Source organism: Cylas formicarius, unplaced genomic scaffold (assembly GCF_029955315.1).
Source record: "Cylas formicarius isolate icCylForm1 unplaced genomic scaffold, icCylForm1.1 PGA_scaffold_5__7_contigs__length_24384050, whole genome shotgun sequence".
Taxonomy (NCBI): domain Eukaryota; kingdom Metazoa; phylum Arthropoda; class Insecta; order Coleoptera; family Brentidae; genus Cylas; species Cylas formicarius.
Window position 1 is genome coordinate 6915871 of NW_026844341.1, and position 22809 is coordinate 6938679.

Here is a 22809-nt window from a genome sequence, read left to right on the forward strand (position 1 = left end):
ATTTACGATCTAACAATCTTGGCTTTATTTACATTCGACTATTTTTAATTTCGCTTGGGTCTAGAAACGGAGACATTTTCAACAAAGAAATGATGCTGTTTCCTTATTGTTTGCTTTTTATGTCGACCCATCCTTCGGTATCGTTTAATTATTCCTCGGTAATTCCGCCCGTGAATAAGAAAGTTTCGAATCCTTTCATAACAGCGCCAGGATAACTACACGGTCCCTAATGCCGGCTTGTAAATGCATTTTATTGAAGTCACTGATACCAAGTGCACCGGGATTATCCTTTCATTTATTGCACTTCAAAAATGTTTTACGTCCTGGGTTCAAATTCTAGTATAACACAATACAAATAAGTATGATAGCCGCACGCTGATCGGGATTTTCGGTAATTTTGGGTGCTTCAAAAATAATTAAAATATTCAAATGTTAAAAATAATGTTACTTTGGTTAATAAACAGAACGGTACTGCGAAAAAAGATGAATTTCCGAAATTAAAATTGCAAAGATCTAGACAATGCTATTTTTCATTTTATTATGAACTATTTTGCCATTTTAGTAGTGTGTATGCCGTTAAGTTAAGCGTATGATTGTCTGCTATATGTTATCTAATCCCAAACGTCCTTTATATATTTTTGTATGAAATTTGTTTACCAAATTTTTGTCGTTGTTGTTCTATGCTCTTTCAATTGAATAAATACTTTTACTGTACCTAGTTTTTTAATGCAATGACAGAAATCATTAAACAGGGTGGACAGCTTAAAAGTTATATCGTAAAGTTAAGATAAATTGTAATGATAGTTTTCCGTATTGGCATATAATAGAAAGACGAGTTTGGCGAATGAAAGTAATATGACAGCGACGTTATCAAAGGTATTTTATTAAAATAATTAATATTATTGTTTTAATTTTAGTCATCGTATTCCCAGTAGTCAGATGAACTTTCGTCGTAGGGCATTTTTTTCTAGTATTTTCTAGCATTTCTCACAATCCACTGTCTTTCTTCTCTCTCGCAAGAAGGCTTTAACGCAAAATTCACATTAATTGCTGGAAATAATCGTCAAAATAATATCAATAGTCTCCAGTTTATTTCGATTCAAATTCGACCACCACAGATCTGTTTTTGCTACCAATGTGAGTAATTATTAATCTTTTATATTCTTGTTTTCCACTTGAAACTGTCTGACTGCTCTCAAATATCGTTATAACCAGCAAATAATTTCGTCTTTTTCTATTAATTAATTTTCTGTTTTAAGTTTCTTCGGAACGAAAATCGTTGAAAGTTTTCTATCATGTCTAAATGAGTGGAATGAAATCCTTTTTCATTTCAGACATTTTTTTGTTTTTTCATATACAGTTTTTTTTAAGGGAACATCATACGAGTGACTCTTTTTATGTCTTTTTTCTTCCTTTTCGTACAGTGTGTTTTTTGTAGAAGACTTAGAACTTTACTGTAATTGGCATTGTCAACATTATTAAACATTATATATAGTTTACCTGGGGGGCTGAACTAGAATTCTTTTTAAATTCGGCCGCCTTTTTTATTGTAAAATTGACTATTGAATATAGATGCTGATAATGTAAATACTCACAGCAAATATTATTATCATTATTTTGTCCAGGATGGGTATTTACTAAAAATAGTTTTTTATTCTTCTGGCGACAGTATTTTCATCTTCTTTAATAACATTTTTTTTCCTCTTGTACTCTCTTTGGTCTTCGCCTGTCATATCCGAACACATTTCAAATTTTTTGTGGTGACGAAATGCTTTGAATATATAGAAAGCGCACTTTTACTAATCTACTTCTCAGCAATAAATTGCCATCTTCAAGAACGAATCATGCCACCAACTACCGGAAAGCAACTATAATTCTAATTTTAAACACTAAGGCACAGGTGGGTCGATTACCTGTCCGTCTACTTGCCACTCTTGACAATCATCATAAGGTAAACAAAAAAAAAACAAAATGTAGGGTTAGTAGCCAATTTTTTTTTCATGTGAAGTATATAACAAAACACTATCAATTTTCTGACATAGAAGCCTACATCATATGTTTTTAAATGGAACATACTGTATATAATATATGTGTTTAATAGAATATCTTATTCCAATTACAATGACGTAACACACTTTATATTTTGGTAAACTCGTTTTTGACAAATCAGCAAAAATAGGTAGAACACAAACACTAAAAATGATAAAGCACACTAAAGTAAAAATTTATTTAACTACTCTAAATACTGCTGTATGTGACCACCATTTTCCCGAACACATTTCTCATACACTCTACTTTTATAATGTTTAGTAACGTTTCCGGATTGTCTCTCAACTGATTGTTTGCCGAAGTTCCACGACATTATTACAAGGAGTTCTGTGTACGTGATTTTTTATGTGTCCCCAAAAGAAAAAATCCATATCCAACCCCTGGATATTCCATGTTAAGAGAATTTTTAACTTGCACGACATTGTGAGGATGGTCACCGTCTTTGTGCCATATAATCAGCGCTAATATATTTAGGGCTAAATCTTCTATGTATTATTCTCTTTGGTGCTCTAAGAGTTGCTGATCTCCAGTTAACTTTTGATTTATAAATATCAGACCCTAATTGATTGGTACCTCTGGGTTTTTATTTCGTGTATTTGTCTAGGATTATTTAAAGACCAATATCGCGTATTTTATCTATTACAAATCCTTTCTTGCAGTGAACGAACTTTCATCCGTCCATAAAACGTTTTTCAAAAAATTGTTATTCTCATTATCTCTATTTAAAAAATCCAAACAAAACTGCATCCTCCTTTGACATTGTTCTGGACTTAGTTTTTGAGTTTTACGAAATTGAAATGCATTATATTTATATTCTTTTAAAATTGAGCGGATTGATCCCCGACAAATACCTGTCTCTTCATATACTCTAGTAATAGCGGAATAGAATCCTAATATGTTTGCCTTATTTTCTTTTTATCATTTAATACTGCAAATTTCTTTGCCAGCCTTGAAAATATCTGTTTTGAATTAGCTAGGCGCTCTGGATATACTGACGACGAGCTGCGGCTACACTTTTATTATTCACAGAGTATACTTGCAGCATATCACTTCTTTCACAGATGCTAAATTGGCGAAAAAACATTTTAACAATAATGTTTTTACTTGTCAGTCAAGGCATTTTGTGAAATTATATAAGAATTTCCTATTTTTGCCAATTCGTTAAAAACGAGTGGACAAGATATAAAGTGTTTTACATCATTGTAATCGGAATAAGATATTCTATTAAACCCATATATAACATACAAGGTGTTCCATTAAAAAAATAGGATGTAGCCTTATATGTCAGAAAATTGATAGTGTTTTGTTTTATACATCACTTGGAAAAAACTTAGCTACTAACACTACATTTTGTTTTTTTGTTTACCTTGATATATCTAAAACCAACAAAGTTACAGTCAATTAAAATGTTATCAAGATAAATTAAACGCACAGTACAAACTCTCACGCATTAAGAAACAAAGCATAGCACGTTGCTTATGATAAATTAGCAGTAGCTTCCAAAATAAACCTACGCATTTAATAATTACTGACAATGTAATCTACATTATTACGTATTATGAAAAAAATATGTGGGCCAAAAAATACATTTACGCAAGTATTTCAAAGAATTCAAATTCAGAAACTCATCATAAAAATTACTGATGACTTTTTTTTAGTATATTTCATTTACACCTATACACTAAAAAAATGTTTCCGGATATTATTCATAAGACACTTGACAATTGGATCCCATACCTCAATTGCAGGTCCTGGTATTTTCCTGTTGACCGAGCACACCCCCCTGCTATGGCCGTCACCCGGAACACAGTCCTTACGGAAACAGTCGCTCTTTTTTTTAGGACAGTCATGGCACGCCTTGGTGAGGGTGAAGTAGTTTTCCACTTTGAAATGGTAGCGGCATATCATGGGCGGCTGATCGCGGACGCACGGTCTGGAACAGGGATGCGTTTCGTCTTCCAGAAGGACGTACTCGAGATGGAAGTCGGAACTGTGACCGGTATCTGTCGGTGAGCATTCAATTACGAATCGCCATTTGTAAAGAAATAGAACTCTGAAGTAAAAAACTTATACAAAAACAACAAGAATCAAATTGGTGATGTAAAGTATGAAAACTAAGCTATTTGAATTATAATTAGACCAAAAATATAGTGCATTTATTGCTTTGACGTTTTAAGTATGTTACAGTACCTTAACCCCAGATCTTCGCAGGACCGTGGTAAAACCCATCCCAACAGATGTTTATTCTGCATTCAGTAAATCTTGCCTGAGATGGTCCATAACGAATATATGAAACGTAAATGGACCGTTTTAAATTTGATTTGGCATTGATGCTGTGGGGTAGAAGCGTTTATTTCAAGATCGGGTGATATGTATTGTTCTTAAGAGTTTAATTTAAATCGCAATATGTTCGTATATATTACGGAGGACTGTGATCCTTCCAGTAAGTACGTATTTATGTACCTGTTTCTCGAACTTTGACCCTGCGAGGCTGTTTTCACTGGATAGTTCAAAGGATAAGGGTAAGTACCTGTACTCCATTTATTTTACAGATAACTTTGAAAATAGTCATTTTTGCTTTGTGTGTCTGTCGATTAATAACATTCTTCATCTTGAATTTTGGTGTCTTCTTCACGGTTCTTCGATTTATAAACAACAGTCTTTTGTAAGACTATAGATCATATTCGGCGTAGGTACGCCATAAGAATGCAGATAAATATTTATTAGAATTTTACAATTAAATATTTTTTTGAAGGTTCCTGTTTTCCTGTGGAATGAAGCATATTGTTCCTCTGTTAGAAGAAGACATGGAAAATAACGCAGAATTTGAAGACGAAGTGGAGATGGTAGTCGAACCTAATGACAATTTAGAAGACGAACTACCTCAGCAAAATAAAAAAACGGATCCATTTGTCTTCGGATGCTAGAGAAATAACACTGCACCAAAATTTAGTGATAATAGCAAAAAGAACTTTTAACAACTATAAAAATAAGAAAAAACTAAAACGAGAGGCCCAAAATACGAAATCCTACGTTTAATTATTGAAGGCAAGATAACGGATGTTCGTCAAATGATATTTTCAGAACAACAGTTTCCAAAGTTCGTTTAGCTAATGGATCGCCAACCTTCGTAAGGAGACGCCGAAATAAGAAGACCATAAACCTCATTTGGCAAGAGGTAGCTGAAATGCCAGTGCAAAGCTGGTCTAACTGTGAAAAACGAGTAATAAAAGAAGAAGATATTTATCGAAAACGATTAGTGGCGGAGCTGATCATTGAAGTAGGTGACGACAGTAGCGATAGTGACTGATACTTTATTATTATTGTATATTAATAATGATTCTTTGTAGAAATGTAATGAAATTGAACGTAATAAATTGTTACTTTGTACTAATTTTTTTATGTACATGTTTCAAGAATTGCTCGGCGAAAAAGATTGAAAACATACTCATATCAAGCTTATTAGTGTAGGCAGATAAATTTCGAGGACGGTCCTGGAATGGCTATGGGTAAGGGTCTGTTCGGCACGGTGTCCTATAAGGGGTAATAAACAGTACCCAAATTTAATCAGCGGGTCGGTTGTAAAAGCACTATATTTCTGGTTGAAGTATACCAAACCTTCGATTCCCTCTCCCCCAAGGCATGCTATAATAGCGTATAATAATTTTTATGACCCTGGTTGATATGTGTGCGTTATACAGTTGAATCGAGCATCTTTGCGGATGTTATGGCGAAATAATTGGGTAGTACTACGATGGATAATTGAAAAAACATTGAACCTAAAAATGGTGGCGAATTACGCACCGTGCGTTCTGTTGTCGTAGTCGGCGGTGACCTTTGCCGCTAACGCACCGAAGAAGGACAGCGGCAGCAAAACCGCCATTAAATCTGAAAATAGAAAAAAATATGAAGTCCCAACGGAGAACGGACATAAAACGTATCATCTGGTGCCATATGGGGGGATTTTTTTTAGATATTAGTAAATACGTATATCTATTTCGGCGTCAAGATTTCATGAAGACATCAAACTCGACAAAGGCCATGAAAATAGCCGAGATTTTCGTATTTGTTGTATATTAAATTTTACATTACAAGTAAGAAGAAGAAATATTACGAGCAATTTGCAAGGGAAACTATTATTTTTATCTGGAAATATATAAACCAAACCAACCAAATGTTGAATTGCCAAAGGCAATATATAAAATGATATATTATGTTTTTAATATACTGGGTGTTTCACTAAGGACTTCGTAAGCTTATGACCTTATATAATTATGTGGACATCTAAGATTAACACAGCACTTAAATTGTACTTTGGTATTTATTGTACTGAAGAGCCCCGTATTTTAACATTAAGAATTTCGGAAGCCACAAGCTTTTGAATAGAGTTTTGCAGGGATTTTACCTGTTCGCGCCATAAAAATGTTCGCATTTAGTCGGGAATATATATTCACCTGCTTTCCACTTGTTTCGAGGACAATTTTTAAATTTTTGCAGTTCTGAACATTCACGACCTTTAAAAAAAATAACAATGTATGGTTACTTATCGGGTTACCCGGAATGTAGCTAATTGTTCACCAAAGATAGTGAAATGACGGCCTTGGTTAATTTCGGTTAGAGTGTTATAAGCCAATAACCAAAAAATTTAAAAATTTTCGGCATAAATTACACCACAACAATGCATCATGTCCTATATTAAATACGACATAATTCGCTAATGATAGGACTATAAAAAAGCCATTACGTTTGTCTACAGACAAATTACACCGAAAATAAAGGTGGTTTAATTAATGAAATCGGATTTTCCTTTCCGTTCCTTCTTTGTTTACGGATCTTGGGATTGGGATTTTACCGTTTTTTTTTTACAGTCGAAAAATGAGTCCAATATAATACCAGTAGAACTCTTGCACTGATCGCAAAGCACGCAGGTATATCCGTAACCACCTGTTTCATATTTATTGCATGTGCACCATTTTATTAATTGCGTCAGTAACGTTTGTCATTTAAATAGCTAATCCGAAGGACTTCCCGGTTTAAAGCTCTTTAAAGAATTCCCAAGCCGTTGCGTAACGAATACCGAACCATTAAAAACATAGACAAACGGATGTCAGATCTTCAAAATCATTCTCGTAAAAGAATTCATTCATTTGCGAACAGAAACGTATTTAATTTACTCTTCGGCAAATGGCTTCATTTTTCGTAGTGTCGGCTCCTTAAAACTAACGTATACGTTATTGTAATAAAAGGGAGAATATTAAAGAATAGTTTATTTTTTAATCGTCCTAACTTTTTCTCGTTTTTTCAGCTATAATTTGACCAATTTGTCCAAATTCATCGAGACTTCGTCGGAGTAAACCTTCCATTTCATTGTGAGTTTTTTGGATACTTTCGTTTTACTAATGAACTGTCAAATTTGCCAAATATGCCAATACAATATTTGAAAAGATATAATTTTCATTATTTTTCTTTCGAATTTCGTATGGTAAATATATTTAAACCAATTTGAAATTATTTTTTAATGCCAAAATATAAGAAATTAATTATTAGGATTGACCAACGAACGACTTTAACAAGATTTGACAGTAGTTAAAGGTTACAAAACGAATTATGCGATTCACGGCCTCCTTGACAGGCTAAAGTTGTTATTGTTCTTACTTTATACTGAGAATGTTATTTAATAATCAATATGTGGTCGTGATTCGAGCGTTTTAACAGCAAAATATTCGACTTACATGTCAAGGACCCGATTAGAGAAATATTTAATGTTTAAAACCGCATAGCAATATCTTCACTACCAATGGAAATATAGGGCTTGTTTCAATGTTCGGCCCTTTTGAAAATGGCCCGTAACTTTTTTATTTATGACAATTTTGGATGGGCATGTTTACAGTTCTGCGTTTTCTCATAAACCAATACAACTTTGTAATTCTATATTCCTAAAAAATGAACGTTTCGAGCCCTTTTCAGCCATATAAATTTGTTGGACTCTGTGATCAGAAAATGCGGAAATATAGGGCATTTTTCGTTTATGTAGTGGTAGACCGTTATGCTTTCAATGTCCGTTAAGGATATAACTTATTCTTTATTGAATTTTGTGTTCTGTCAAACATAGATTTAATGGCTAAACTTAAGCTTTCGGTTCATTTAGCAATTTAAAATTTACCAAAATTATGAATAGAATGATTTGATAAAATGTTACATTTTACGAAAACGCAAGACAGCTAATGAACTTAATTTCAACACATATCCAGATAGGCACCAACCTGACACGGACGTTAAAAAATAATTTCAGCAATTATGGAAGTTTCAAAAAGTCAAAGCGAAATCAAAACCACTTAAAACTTAAAATCCAAGCATATCTTTACGGTCACTAGCTGACGCAACAAATGCTGGAAAAACTAAAGTTTTGACTACTTTAAAAAAACATTAATTCAAGCCATATGGTACTAGAAAAATTCACCAATTACAGGAAGGGGATGCCGGTAGAAGAATACAGTTTTTGCAATTGATTTATCTGAAAATGCAACGAGAACATTAATTTTCCATTATCTATTGTTTGGAGTGAAGCGAGAATTGACTGTTCCGAAATATTTAACAGATACAAATTCTATCGGTATCCTCATGCTGTAGGGTAACAAAATAAGCAAGGTGGCTTTGGATTTGATGTATGGGTAGAAATTTTGGGAGGTGGATTTGGGGAACCTTTTTTTTAATGAAAATCTGACAGCGGATGGTTATATAAATAACGCACGGATTGTCATTGAACTTTTAAATGAAGTTGTTGGATTGGAACTGGAGGCTTTATTGTATGGCCTGCCAGATTGTGTGAACTAACTCCTGTAGATTGTTTTTTAAAATGTTGATTAAAAGATTTTATATTTGGAAATATAATTTTCCAAACCAAATCTGAGTTAGAGGAAGCCACTCGAGAAGCGTTTGCTTCTATCATACTTGTGTTCAGTGTATTGAAAAGGGCAACGCCCAATTTGAACATTTACGTTAAAATATTTCCAAACAAATAATGTAAAAAAAAGTAAAAAATTTAATATCTTTGTGTTTTGTTTATTAGGTTAAAATGATTAACTATTAAAAATAATATCTATAATTAAAATTAAAATATTAAATGGTTCTTGGGTTTCGTGTTTTTCGATTAAGTTGTTCCAAATTGGCCTTATCTTTTTTAAAGTTCCAGTGGTTATTAAATTATTTTAGAGGTTTCTATGTAACGTACACAAAAAATATTCTATATTTCCGCTTTTGTTCATCCCAAACACCAAAAAATCTATGTGACTGATAAGAGCTCGGCACATACATTTGTTTAAGACCGTAGCCAGGTATGTTTGCCATATAAAATAATAAATTTTTATTAATTTATTTTTTCCTTTAAAACCCTGATCACCTTGTACATTAAAAATTTCTTCAATCATCGATTAATTGCACGGAAATTTTAAAAAACTAGTTTATTAAAATTTCTTCTGGACAGACAAAAAAATTATTATAAAAATTATTCATTTATTTTTAGAAAGGAGAGTTGATAAGCTTTCCATGTAAAATGAAAAAGCAGGGGGTTAAAATTTTTGCCAAATCTTTGAAAATCATCAATTTTATTCCTCCTATTTCAGTAAAATTTTAAAACTTGGCAACACCGTCAAAAAACTATACAAATTGATGCAGTTCTGTCAAAGTCGCTCATCCGGTACGGCTGTATTTATTTATCAAAATTTTTTCCAAAACCGGACGAGATAGGTATTATCCAAAAATAGCCAATCAAACTGCGCTCCGATAAATACGAACGAAGCATTACAGAAAGAAACTTTTTTTACATGAATGTCAAAATGTGTTTAGTCATTTTGATGATGACGGTCGGCCAATGGTCAAGACATATTTTACGGGAGCCAATCGCTGGCCGAGGGATTTGCGTAAAACAAACTAACGCGCATCGCTGCAAATTGCGTATGCTCCTAACGCCGTTTCTCGTTCGTCATTGGAATCGTGAAATCGAATTGCGAAAGAGTTTGGAAACCGTCCTTATATTCACCCAAATTCGATGGGACCACGTGAACCAATTAACCTTAGACGAAGGTTTCCACCACTCGCAGCACATCCTTTTTGACGAAAGAATCGGAGAGCGAATCGAGTTTGGATTTTATTTAAATCGCCTTACGTAACGCTCTCAGTAATTGATGCGTTCAAGAAAACCTCGCTCGTGTGTGTGAAATTTAACGCAAGATGAAGGGAAATCGTGTTTTGTCGCTATAAAATAATCTAGATCCAAACTACCCTCATTAATCGATATTTTTTTCACGAAAAGACTTTTAAAATATAAAAAAATTGCAAGGTATAACAAGGTGAACATTTAAATAATAAATAATTTAACATTTACAAATGATAATTTTATATTGAAATGGGTAATATTAATAACTGATGAGAACCTACAAAATTTGGATGCCACCAGAAACATTGACCAAGTCAAAAAAGTACAGAAAAGATTTTTGCGGCGTCTCTTTGTTGTTAAAAATATTAGACCGAGTATCACAAGAAAGTGAGAAAATTCTATAACTTTTAAACGGCTTAAGATAGCGATTTCAAATTTGCAAGGGTTAATATAGACTGAATATTCAATTTTTTGACAATATGTAGTCAATGGTTGCACTTCCCGTTTGAACGAAAGCGACAATAACTTTCGAATTTTAAATGGCACAACGTATATTTTTTTGCATTTTTGGATTTAGGAGATCATTCTACGTAGGATGGGATGGTTTTTCTCTTTTTTTTTGTTTAAGTTTTATTTAATTTTTGAAAATTGTATCTAGGTGGCTGCGGCCATCATAAATTTACCGGATCAACTGATCGTGGGAAAAATTGTAAATGAAACTTTTCTTTACTTGTCTAATGGCAAATAGCATTTAATGTAATTAACTATTAATTTTTTGGGAAAACCTAGTTTTTTCAAATAGCACTGTAGTGGGAACAAAAACTTTTTAAAACCATTTTGTCAACAAAATTTTCAAAATCAGTTAAAAAATTAGTTCTCAGGAAGGAAAAAATCAGATAAGTAATAGTATAGTATGCAACAAGTGCAGTAAACGGCATTTGAGTTAAAATATTTTTTCTACTCCCGTCTGTAAAATACCTAATTATCCATCGATCAAGCGTGCAGGAAGCGTCAGTTTCGTTTCCCATGAATCCGACTCACTTCGGACATTTCTGGGATTTTACCGCACGGATTTGGGATCAAACCGATGTTTTCGGAGATATTTCCCACGCTTTGAAGTTTGACGTTTGTCAATTCTGACGGTTATGTCAGTGAATTCGTGTTGTTTTGCGAAAATGTACCCAAAAACTAACGATCGTAGAAAACGTATAGTATGCAACACGTTTGGTAAACTTTTTAACTCACTCGTTTATTAAAAACACGCTCCGCTCGTATCAAATAAACTCGTAAGTCACATGCCGTTTACCGCACTTGTTGCATAATATACTATTACCGAATGTGTTGCATACTATACTTTTTCTACGACCGTTAGTTTTTGCGTACATTTTCGCAAAACACGAATACATTCACTGACATGACGGTCAGAATTGACAAAATTCAAAGCGTGGAAAATATCTCCGAAATCATCTGATTGCTCCCAAACCCGTGCGGTAAAATCCCGGAAATGTTCTAAGTGGCTCGGATTCGTGGGAAACGAAACTGACGTGGTAAAGTGACGCTTTCCGCACGCTAAATCGGTGCGTAATTAGGTATTTTACAGACGGGAGTAGAAAAATACATTTTTATAAAAACAAAATATTACTTAGATGGCTTGGCTTCTATTCATTATTCAATGTCAAGTCAGTACGATTAAAAATGCAGAAGAAAACCTCGACAAGCTCATGCAGTGGAAAGAAAAAAACCGATTACTATTTTAAAAAAATAAATAAAATTCAAGGGAGAGTTTCTTCTGAGATTCAACGATTAGAATTTTTTGTTGAAAGTGTTTTATTATGTTAAAAAGTTGATATGCTTGTGGAAGTCAAAAACTAACGTAAGTCTATAATAAGGTTGCATACAAAAGTTTCCTCAACGGCTTTAAGTGAAATAAAAGTACCACGAGTCCATATTTTAACGATTTTAATTTGTTTTAACCTGTCTAGTGGCACTGCCTATCCTGATAACACACGAACCATTGAAGCGACGATGAAGAAAATGCGCATGAGTGGTTATTTCAAATCTAACCAAAAACACCTGTCATTTTAAACCAACCAATAAGACCTAGCGGCGTTCAGCAACCAAGATGACCGCTGACAGTTCGCCAATTCGACAGGTTTCAGTTTATAATTTGTAGAAAACAGTTCAGAAAGAAAGTCAAGTGAAGGTTAAGGCTCATTTACACATTGCAAATTTTTTTGCTGAAAAGTACTTTTCGTCTGTAAAATTGTTGCTTTAGTTACACATTTCCTAGATCAGGAACAAAAGAAAAAAGAGGAACCGAGTATGAGTCTTTAGTTGACAACAGATTTCTTTGAGTAGCGTCTGCTGCAGTTTTAAAAGAGAAAATAAGAATCATATGGGAAGGGTTTCATGAGATTATTCCCAACAGTGTTTAAAAAAATTATTACTACTTGTTTAACCAAAATTGACAAAATCAGATACATGGGTGCCATTGTTTTTCATTTGGTCTTCTTCAATACCAAGTCCATTGAAGAAGTCAAAAGCAATACGTTTTCAATTGATTCCCATAACATAGCATCTTTTCATAATTTTAAAATTATTTGTTAGAAAATATTCGATCGTTTTATAAATGAGTATTTTATTATTTTTATCTGGAACTGAGAAATTTTCACGGCAACTGGCTGTGTGTAAATGAATGTGTCAAGTTTAGAGGTTTGCGTATTCTCTACGAAATTGTCATTGCCGCCTGAGACAGATCCATTGTTGTATATTTATGTTTAAAGCAGACGTAAGTCGCGTATCCTATCCTAACTGAACAGCCTCCCAGCACGAAATTTGAAAACCGATATATTTCGCACACGTGCATAATAATTTAATGTTTTTTACGTGATCTTTGCGCCGTTTTTAATTATCCCAGGTTTGTTAGTTCGCTTCTCGAAACGAAACTGACTAAATTATTATCTTCTAATGAAACCACTCGGCAAGCTACCGACTTCGTTGTGCAATAATATATAAAATTTATTGATTATTTATTGCCATTATTGCAAAACAGTCGTTCAGAAAATGGGCACACGGAAAATTTTCGATACCCAAATGTTACGCTGAAATTTTGAAAATATCCTGGCCCATTATTTGCATTACAATCATTATCTTCGAAATTTTGACTACGACCCGTCTTTTACAACGAGGATTAGGGACGTCATTATCCTTACCGAGAGACCGAATTAGCGTTTCGTTCATTCATCAGTTTGCCGAACTGATATTTGCTTTTTAACGTTTCGAATTGCGCTGCAATTAGTGGATATTTGAAGCTTTTCGCTTTAGACAGTTTAAAAGAAGGATACCGTTTAATACTCAAATGTCATGTTGTTTTATGAGAGAAACATCATGTTTTTAAATTTCCCGTCCCTGACTACCTGCAAAGCGCTTTTTTAAAAACTTAATATACCTGATATTTTCGTTTGCTCTTATTGAATTTCAATAGAATTTTTGAAAAAAGTGTGTGAGATATAATATTCTTTCTTATTTTAATTTAAACCCTTTTATTGTGACTAAAGCAACATAACTGGTTGTCACTCGCGGGCTTAAAATTAATTTTATCGACAACAACAATTGTAATTATGTGCTCTTAATTGCAAAGTTGCGAAACCACTTTTGCACAACTATCCGAAGCTGCGGTAAGAACGTGATCTATAAAATGGCTGTTTTAAATATATTAATTACGCACGGGATGTCGCAACAAGTGTGCAAAAGTATTTTATTCTAGTCCGAGACCCGGCGCCTTTTACGAGCTCGAAAACTCTTTTACAGAAGAGTTAAAGTATTAGTACCAATAATTTAATAATAATTCTGGGTAGCCCTTAGTTTGTAATAAACATTTTTTCACAATTTTCACCACTAAATTTCAATATTAATTTTTACGAAAACACAATGTTTCGTATTAAATACCTTGTCATTAAACAAATTAATAATTAATTAAGCTTATTACGTTAACGTTATTATTCAGTGTGTGGTTTTTTGAATTAAGTTGTCTTTAAGTGGCTGTTTATTTGTTTAAGAATTTATTATATTATATTATATTATAAAGTTGAGTTGTTGTTGTCTTTATCTTCGGTTACTTTATAGATTTTGATTAATTTTAGTTAGATCTAATAATTTTCATAAAATTGAGCCGATATAAATTGATATGACAAAGGTTAATTAATTAGTTTAAGTTATCTCTGTGGGATTTAGGCATTTATTTCTATTTTAATATTTCATAGACTTGCCTTTAAATTTTGTCAGATTTAAAGATAACTTTTTATTGTTTTGATTCTGTTTATTGTATAGTCGGTTGGCTGGTTCTTTTTATGCTAAAATATGTAAAAAATGGATGTTAAGGTGCAAATAAGGATTTTGCTGCTTTTTCGTAATTTTTGTGTAATCAAAAAAATCGATTCAAATCGCAATTATATATAAAAACAATTTGTTAATGCTTACGGAACATTTTTTCCGATTAGAAAATAATCCACGAAATCGGAATCACCGAAGGCGTCGTCGCGTCGGCATCACTCGCGTTTAAAACAAATATAATCAAAAAGCGCGATTTAACATTTTACGTTAAAAGCGTCAAATTAAACGATATATATATATGACGGCGGGGGGACGGGTGGGGGTAATCCGCAAAAAGTACGCTCAGGATAAACGCCGGGGAAACGAAATCTTCGCGGGCACCGGTGCAACGGTGGTACTTCGGAATTACCGGACCCCCTCGCAAGAATAATATGGAACGACCGCGGGTGCCCACGCGCGTTCACTCATGTGGTTTTGCTCCATTGGTACTTTTTAATAAATCATTAAGACAGCTTTGCAACATGTGTATGATAACTGTACTTAATATTGATATTAATATACCAACATGGTATTTTAACAGCCGCATTGAACTTATGTCAAATATAAAAAAAAAAAATTAAATTTTATTAAACCTGTGGTTTAGTATAGACAATGCCTACTTATTGTGGCGAATATATGGAGTAATAACATATGTTTTTTATTTAAATCGTAATAATAATTACTTAATAAATAAAAGACTTTTTGGAAATAAAACTTCTTATTTGTAACACTTGCGTGCATAGAAACCGTCCCACTGTAGTATAATGTTTTTTCTAAAAACCATCATCTGACCCAAAAAATAAACACGCTATTTGGAAGACAACTTAATTTGCTTTAGTATGAGTTTAAATTTGTCAAGAGTGCTCATATTTTATATGCGCAGCTACGATTAAACATATGAAACGTGTTCATGCTGTAGTTATAGTTATAGTAACAAACTTGTTATAGACTTAAATTAATCGCCTTTGCAGCTGGAATTTTCATATTATTCGTTTTTATCCATTTGGATGGCGTTTAATTGCGTGCGTTAAAACCGTGTGAAAGTGCGAAAGCTAACCAACGGTATGAGACTGGATCCTTTGCTTGGCGCCCTAGAACAGGGAGAAGGCGAACAATAATAAGAAATCGTCACCTTAATGCGATTCAAGCACAACAACAGCTCCATGAAGTTCGAAGAATGGCTATTAGTCAGTGGACAGTGAGAAGATGACTAAAGGAACATAACCGGACCCCAAAAACAACTGCTATTGGTCCAAAACTTACTCCAGCTCATCGACAAGCACGGGATCATCTGAATTGGACATTGGACCAATGGGGATCTGTTCTGTTCTCGAATGAGACCAAAATATGGTTTTTTGGTAGTGACCGACGAAAAAAAGTGTACCGATGACCAGGAGAGTGATTTGCAGAATACTCATGGAGGTGGTTTTTTGCGTGATATGGGGTGCAATTTCTATGGACGTATGAACCGATCCTGTTTTCATCCGTACATCGAGGATATTTTATCAGATCACGTGGTACCATATGTCGCCTACATTGGCGAGGAATTAATTTTTATGCATGACAATGCTATGCCGCACACCGCAAGGATCGTACAAGATTACATTACATTACAGTCGGTTTTCGCGTTATGGAGTGGCCAGCATGCAGTTCCGACCTCCATCCGATCGAACATTTATGGGAACTTATTATTGCAGTAGAGGAAGAGTGGCTTAACATTCCACAAGAAACAATAGCAAACTTGATTAGATCTATGAATCGAGTGAGACATGTTTATTAGGGCAAGAAGTGGTCATACCCATTATTAAAAAATAAGTTTTGAGTTGCTAATTGTCAATAACCCTATTTGCTTTTAATAATATAAAAAAGTTAGTTGCAAGAATAGATTTTATCGGTAAAGACCTTGTGGCGACGTCTTCATGAATTTTTCAATTTTTACTAGAAAGAAAGTAATAATCTTGCAAAATTAACAAGATGTAGAGACATTTTAACTCGTTATGGTTTCATGTATATTACCAAAAAACCCTTTCTGCTGGAAATGTAAATTTTATTTTCGTCAGTATAGGAAGGTAATCTTTCAAAAATAAATAACCGCCGCTGTGTTGGATGTCTTCCAAAATTATGGATACGAGAGTATCGCAACAAAATTTCTTCATGATTTTTGTAATACTCTAAGCTCACAGCCTCTATAACAGAAATATCAAATGAAGATAAATTATAATCACTGACTGCTGATAAATATCTTTACAGAAATATGTTTCTACCTTGGATATCTTGCCAATACAGTCTGAAGAAGATCTTAAGAACTTGATGGTGGTCTTTTCTGATCTGACCTTATTATGCTAAAATAAATAACATTAATTAACTCGGAAGAACACTTAGTTAGAAGCCAGATAAGGTGTCGGTGCCAATTGCGGAAAGGGTAGCAAATTCCGAATTTTTGTAGATGTGGTCCTTTGAAAATGTTAACGAATAACTTCAAAATAATAAATGATCACTTAAATTAAACATTTTGTTTTATTAGTTGGCTTGTTATTATAACAGTACATGGGAGGCATCTTATAATAAAAACGATATTCTTTTTAAAACATGATTAATTTTGGTTTATTAAAGGTTTTTTGTGAGTGTTGTTAACACCCATTTTTTTACACAGTTTTCGAAATGAAATTTTGAAATGTCAAAGGCAACGTTTTGTATTATTTACGGGACGTTTTGTCATTGCGGTTCGTCAACATTTCCGCCGCCGCAAATAAATCGATTCAATTTAAATACGTCAACGTTAACGGAAAATCTGTCAATTAACGAGCAATCGCCGCCAGTAATTTCGGCGCATTTAGGAATATCCTTTTCGATGTGTTCGGGCTGCATTTGCGTTGCGTAATGGCGAGTTTGAAAGCAAATTTTATTTACTTATTCATTTATTTTTATTAAGAGTTACAACTTAGAAAATAAATCAATTAAAAGATAATTATTAACTACGTCAAACATGCTTTATACTAGGCCATTTTTGTCTTTGAACACAAACCAATGGACTGTTCACGCCAAAGTTAGTATCACTCATATAACTACAAGAAATATAGAGTCCCTGCCTAATACTGATAACACAGCAACCTATGAACCAACTGTCAAATTGTACGAGGTCCGTTCAACATGCGCATGCGCGAGACTTAAAATTTAGTTTTTAATCAATGACATCTTTACAGCATTTTATGTCCAGATCTCATTAAAAGTTCAGGAAAATAGTAGTTAAGAGTGTGAAAATGGCTGTTTAGAAAGAAAATAGCACAAAAATATAATAATATGACATTCATTTTTTTTACGACAAACTTTGATTTTTTCTGAAGCAGTGTTAGATTCTATCAACTTTTCTTTTCTTCTTTCTTTTTAACATGTGATTGCAAATATTTACAGATTTACAACTTTGTGGAACAAGGAACCCTATACAAAGTTTTTTTTTAATGCTAAATCTGATAAAAATATAAAAACGGGGTGTTTCCACTTGAAAAAAATGAAAAAAAATTGTTGATTATTAAAATATAACATTTTAAAGGTATAAGTGATTCCAAACAACTTTTGTCCTTTTACCTTTTGTTATCTTAATTACTTCTTCTTCTTCTTCTTCTATATTAGTCACTTCTGCCTGTTTTACTTCAATTCAATTCAATTAAGTTTTTATCACAAGTTATCGTTCAATCTTTTTTGTGGGCGTGCTATACTCCTCCGACCGGCAGGCGATTTATCTTTATTTTATTGACTTTTGTAGTTTGTTGCCTTATTTCATCCTCTATGTTATTATCAAATGATAATCTAATTCCTAAATATTTGATGTTCATTACCTGCTCTATAATTTGGTTCTCAAGTTCCGGCTTACATCCAATTGGTTCTTTAGAGATTATTAGTGATTTAGTTTTTTTGACCGATATTTTCATGTTAAATTTCTTGGCAATGATATTCTCTGCATTCTCTGCATTCATTCTCAGATACCAATACAGTATCGTCGGCATAACACACTTGTATTTCTTTATTACCTAAATATATAATTATGATTATATAAATAAAGTAACAACGAAAGTTGTTAATTTGATTTTATCTTTATTTTCTGTGACATGATACTGTACATTTGTTTAGAAAAAAACATCAGTAATTTCGTATAAATTTTAAATGTTTTCTAAACGTCTCCTTAGGAATGCTTTTTTTTGTTAGGCTTTTCTGCACTTTTTAGGCAAATAACTACCCTCATAATTCAAAAAAGATTTTCTTGGAATCAAAACTAACCATTGAGGAAACGTTAGATCTTAAATTAGAACATGACAACACAAAAAAAAAACATATTTTGCCTAAACGAAACATAAAAATATAAAAATTTAGAATATAACCACAATAGAAAAGAAAACTGGACTTTTTACACTGGCCAAAGATTATATTGTAACATATCATTTATATTACTTGCATAGGGCAGTTCGCTATTCAAATATTTCGTAATTTTTGATAGTTGTTTTGGTAAGCCAAATTCGTTTCTCCGACGTCATAATGTTCACATCGAAATTTCGGAACAAAAAGGACATCAGGAAAACCTGTGGTGCCTAGGATCACAAATTTAGATCTAGTTCGCTGTTCGAAAAAGGCTATTAAGAGACAAGGGACACCAGCGGAAATCTAATCTTAAATTAAAGAAAAGCGCTACATATTAACATATCTCGCGTCACGCATCTCTTTCCTACATTGACATCCATACCGTTGTACAATGTCTTGACGTAGACTAGGGAATCCCAAACAGCCGGGCACGACCTGAAGAAAACAAAATCACAAAACCAGGTACGACGAGTCTCGCCTCGCTTCCTGCTACGCCCGGTACGAGAAGAAATCGGTACTCAGGAAAACACGTTTCGGACGTTACCTACACGTATCGGTTTGTCGAACAGAATTTTAGAAGTAAGTTTTTTTAATGGGCTAGCCTAGCCGTTCGGTAGACAAGCCATTCACGGATTAAGTCCAAATTGATAAGTTCATGGAAAGCATTTAAAGATTTAAGTGGCTTATTTTTTGAATCCCTGTAACTAGGATAAAATTTGCCTACAAAGGAAAACGAATGACATTTATTTGTTTATTGTCACAAATTTCATAACATATAGATTTTTTTAAGTTAACCCAAAAACCGTATGGTTTTTGTTTACGCGAACGGACAATTATCCAAAGAGTGGAGAAAATAAAATTACCTGATTATTTTTGGTTTGTTTTTTGAAATTTGCATATTTCAATGATAATATGTAGCGCGGAAATTATTGCCAAAACAGAATGTTTACATTTGCTTTCGCAACGGCCAAAATAAAGCGTAAATTTATCGAGGCAAATAAAATAAAACATGGCTGGCGCTGTGCAGATGTTCCGGTTGCGATACGTTCCGGTCACATCGTTGCCGATGGTCAAAACTTTCTTTCGCAACGATCGCGAGATTTAAATCTAATTTTTCATTCCAAACAATTTTGTTGTAAACTCGTACACATCATTTCAACGGGCTTTTCAGTATCAAAATTGCTGTATTTATTATTTTGTCAAGTTAAAATGTTATAACAAAAGTGTCGCGGTGTCAGAATAACAAATGCTTTGTTTATTGAGTTTCAATAAACGAAGTGTAGCGTATTTATCAGCGTCAATTATTCATGTGATTGTGGTATCGTGGTTATACCTATTTTTTATGCTTAATTTAAAGAGCCTTCCCATCTAATGCAATTTTAATGTTAGAATAAAAGAGAACGCAAGGTCTTCGCAGCTTTGTTTCGCACTTGCGTGAAAATCGTAATTGGCTACCATTTTTGTATACGGGGAACTGAAGGTACGCTTAATTGTACGGAAATTTTGAACTATAATTTTTTTATTATGGATTTGAAATTAGCCTAATCATCTCAGTAAATGTTAATTAGCTAACACCTGAAAGCTTAGATGTTTTAATTGCATGATCGTTTTTACTAAAGGATGTCTATTTCAGAAATAGATTCACCACGTAGACAATGGAACAGTGATGTATAAAATTCTTACAACATTTGTTTATACTTGATTGAAAAACGAAGTTTCTGTAATGGGCGCTTGATCACAGTACACATGCCCAACGTCTTGCGAAACTTAAAGAAGAAGAAGAAATATAATTAGTAATCTGTTTTTGGTGTACGTTTGAAAAATGTCTTCACAATTAAGCACAAAAGAAAAGCTGTTGTATATAATAGACGACATGGAGCTCATTGCCAAGTACAGCGTATCATTCCCCAAAATTTTCGGTGTTTATCTTTTTTATTCGCAGGGAAATCATAGAAAACGCCATCGCGCCCAAAAGTAATAAACTCTCAGGACCAGAATACGCCCAACTGACTGAGCTGCTTGTAGCAAAAGATAACGAGCTTAAAGAAACTCTCAAACTGGCCAAGGAACAAGGTCAGATTAACAAAAAAATGGACATACTCAAGGCGGAAGTAGAGAGGCAGGATCAGGACATCAACCACTTGCAAAAGCAGCTAAAAGAGGCCGAGCAGATTCTGTCGACGGCTATTTATCAAGCCAACCAAAAACTCCAAAGCATATCGAGGGCGAAAAAGCGCCCCGTGTCGTCTGAGGAGTTGATTAAGTTTGCCCATAGAATAAGCGCTTCTAACGCAATTTGCGCTCCACTAACCTGGCAACAGGGCGACCCGCGACGGCCCTATCCCACAGATATTGAGATGAGATTGGGGTTGTTAGGGAGGTTAAGCGATCCTATCAATGGGCATATGTTGCAACAGCAAACCTCCATGACTGATCTGCACAGAGGCGCTCACCCAGGTGAAATACCGGCCGCTCAGCAAAATCAATTTGCATGGCACCCGTCTGGCGAAATGCATATCAGTGTGGGCCAAGGTACTGTTCCTATGGATACAAGAAACCACAAGCAAGAAAACGAAGACGTTGAGGTTATGTCGACCGATTCCAGCAGCAGCTCGTCCAGTGATTCGCAATAGCATTGCGGGAGGGGTTACAAATACGTGTGTTTTTAAATGTGCAGTTTTTTTTTATATTGAGCATGCGTTAAGCCTCTTGATAATTTTGTTGTATTAAAAAGTTAATTTACCATGTGGACTTTATTTTTGCTTCACAGAAAGCAGCATTCTCACGGCCTGCAAAATTTCAATTACTTTCAATGTTATACTCTAAAGTGCTTTACTGGCTTTTATTATAAATTAGAGAAGTTTATTTGACAAAAAACAGTCGTTCTAAAGTGCTTCTGTCACTCTTAATTGTCGAAGTTTCCACTTAGCTCATCCATGAAGGCTTGGTTGCTTTTTGCAGTTTTTATTAAAACAAAAAGAAATTCTATATAAATCCATGTAGGGCATCGAATAGCTGACATCAATTTCCAGAAAACTTAAAAACAGTAAAACTGAGTAATTTGAAATACTCAAAATTTAAAAAAAAACGAAAGGTCTCTCTTTCATGGTAGATAGTAGTCAGAATATCCCGTTTATACTTGTGCCGCATTTTCAAAAATATCGCAAAAATCTTTATCCTTGTGACTTTTGCCCGCAATTACGAAAGTTACCTGCTGACTGCAATAAAACACGGGAACATTAGGGACGGATTCTCAAAGGTTTCGGTAATAGTATCTTTTTTTTGTTTATTTAGGTGGGTATAATAATTTTGTTTATTAGGTGGGTATAATTGACACTAAGAAAAATAATGACCTCAAATATCTATATTAAATTAATAGCTAGAAATATATATACATAACTAAGTTTTCACTACCAGAGTCATCATTGAGATTAATTATAAGATATTATAATTGAATAGAAAAATGTCCTCAATATAATGTACAAGATTTTTCCAGATCTCAATTGGTATGTTATTAATTACATTTTTTATAAAATTTATAACACTGGGACTTAACGTAAGAGTAACATTTTCTGTTATGACCTTTGATTTTATTTGGTTCCACAAATGCTCTACGGGGTTAATGGCGTTTTTGTAAGTAGAAAGGTTTATTTTAAAGCTTTTTGTATAAAAAGTCCTGTACATCACTGCGTAAAATGTGTATGAAACTTTGATTACAAAGTTTCATACACAACCTGTTTTTTATCAAGCGACAAATGATCTTGACGCGAAATTGTTATAATTCCGTAAAATAACTTCTTGAAATCTCAGTTAAAACGATTATACAACACTGCCGCAAATCGTCAACACTCAAGATATATAGAAAGAAATATATCTGACCC

General features: G+C 33.6%; 2 protein-coding genes across 4 annotated transcripts in view; one reads left to right on the plus strand and one right to left on the minus strand.

Moving 5' to 3' along the window:
* LOC132702294 (uncharacterized) overlaps positions 1-14795 on the minus strand; it is a 36783-nt gene extending 21988 nt beyond the window's left edge. The window contains exons 1-3 of one of the 3 annotated variants that reach the window (XM_060670840.1): positions 14684-14795; positions 5854-5937; positions 3787-4052 (exon numbers count right to left, since the gene is read on the minus strand). In XM_060670840.1, the coding sequence (XP_060526823.1) occupies positions 3787-4052; positions 5854-5937; positions 14684-14690 (357 nt within the window). In that variant the 5' untranslated portion in view covers positions 14691-14795. Of the gene's footprint in view, positions 1-3786; positions 4053-5853; positions 5938-6454; positions 6504-14683 lie in introns of those variants that run through there. The other 2 variants (XM_060670839.1, XM_060670841.1) reach the window with 2 other exon arrangements.
* A 4601-nt stretch (positions 14796-19396) lies between these two features.
* On the plus strand, positions 19397-21656 carry LOC132702226 (mediator of RNA polymerase II transcription subunit 4). The gene is made up of 3 exons (XM_060670729.1): positions 19397-19507; positions 20562-20818; positions 20871-21656. Exons 2-3 carry the CDS (start codon positions 20751-20753, stop codon positions 21559-21561), a joined length of 759 nt encoding a protein of 252 aa, XP_060526712.1. The 5' UTR covers positions 19397-19507; positions 20562-20750; the 3' UTR covers positions 21562-21656.
* Positions 21657-22809: the final 1153 nt, after the last annotated feature.

Coding starts and splice junctions, on each gene's coding strand:
- LOC132702226 (XM_060670729.1), top strand. CDS start 20,751: ATGTCTTCACAATTAAGCACAAAAGAAAAGCTGTTGTATATAATAGAC. Junction 20,819..20,870: donor GACATGGAGCTCATTGCCAA/GTACAGCGTATC, acceptor TTTTATTCGCAG/GGAAATCATAGAAAACGCCA.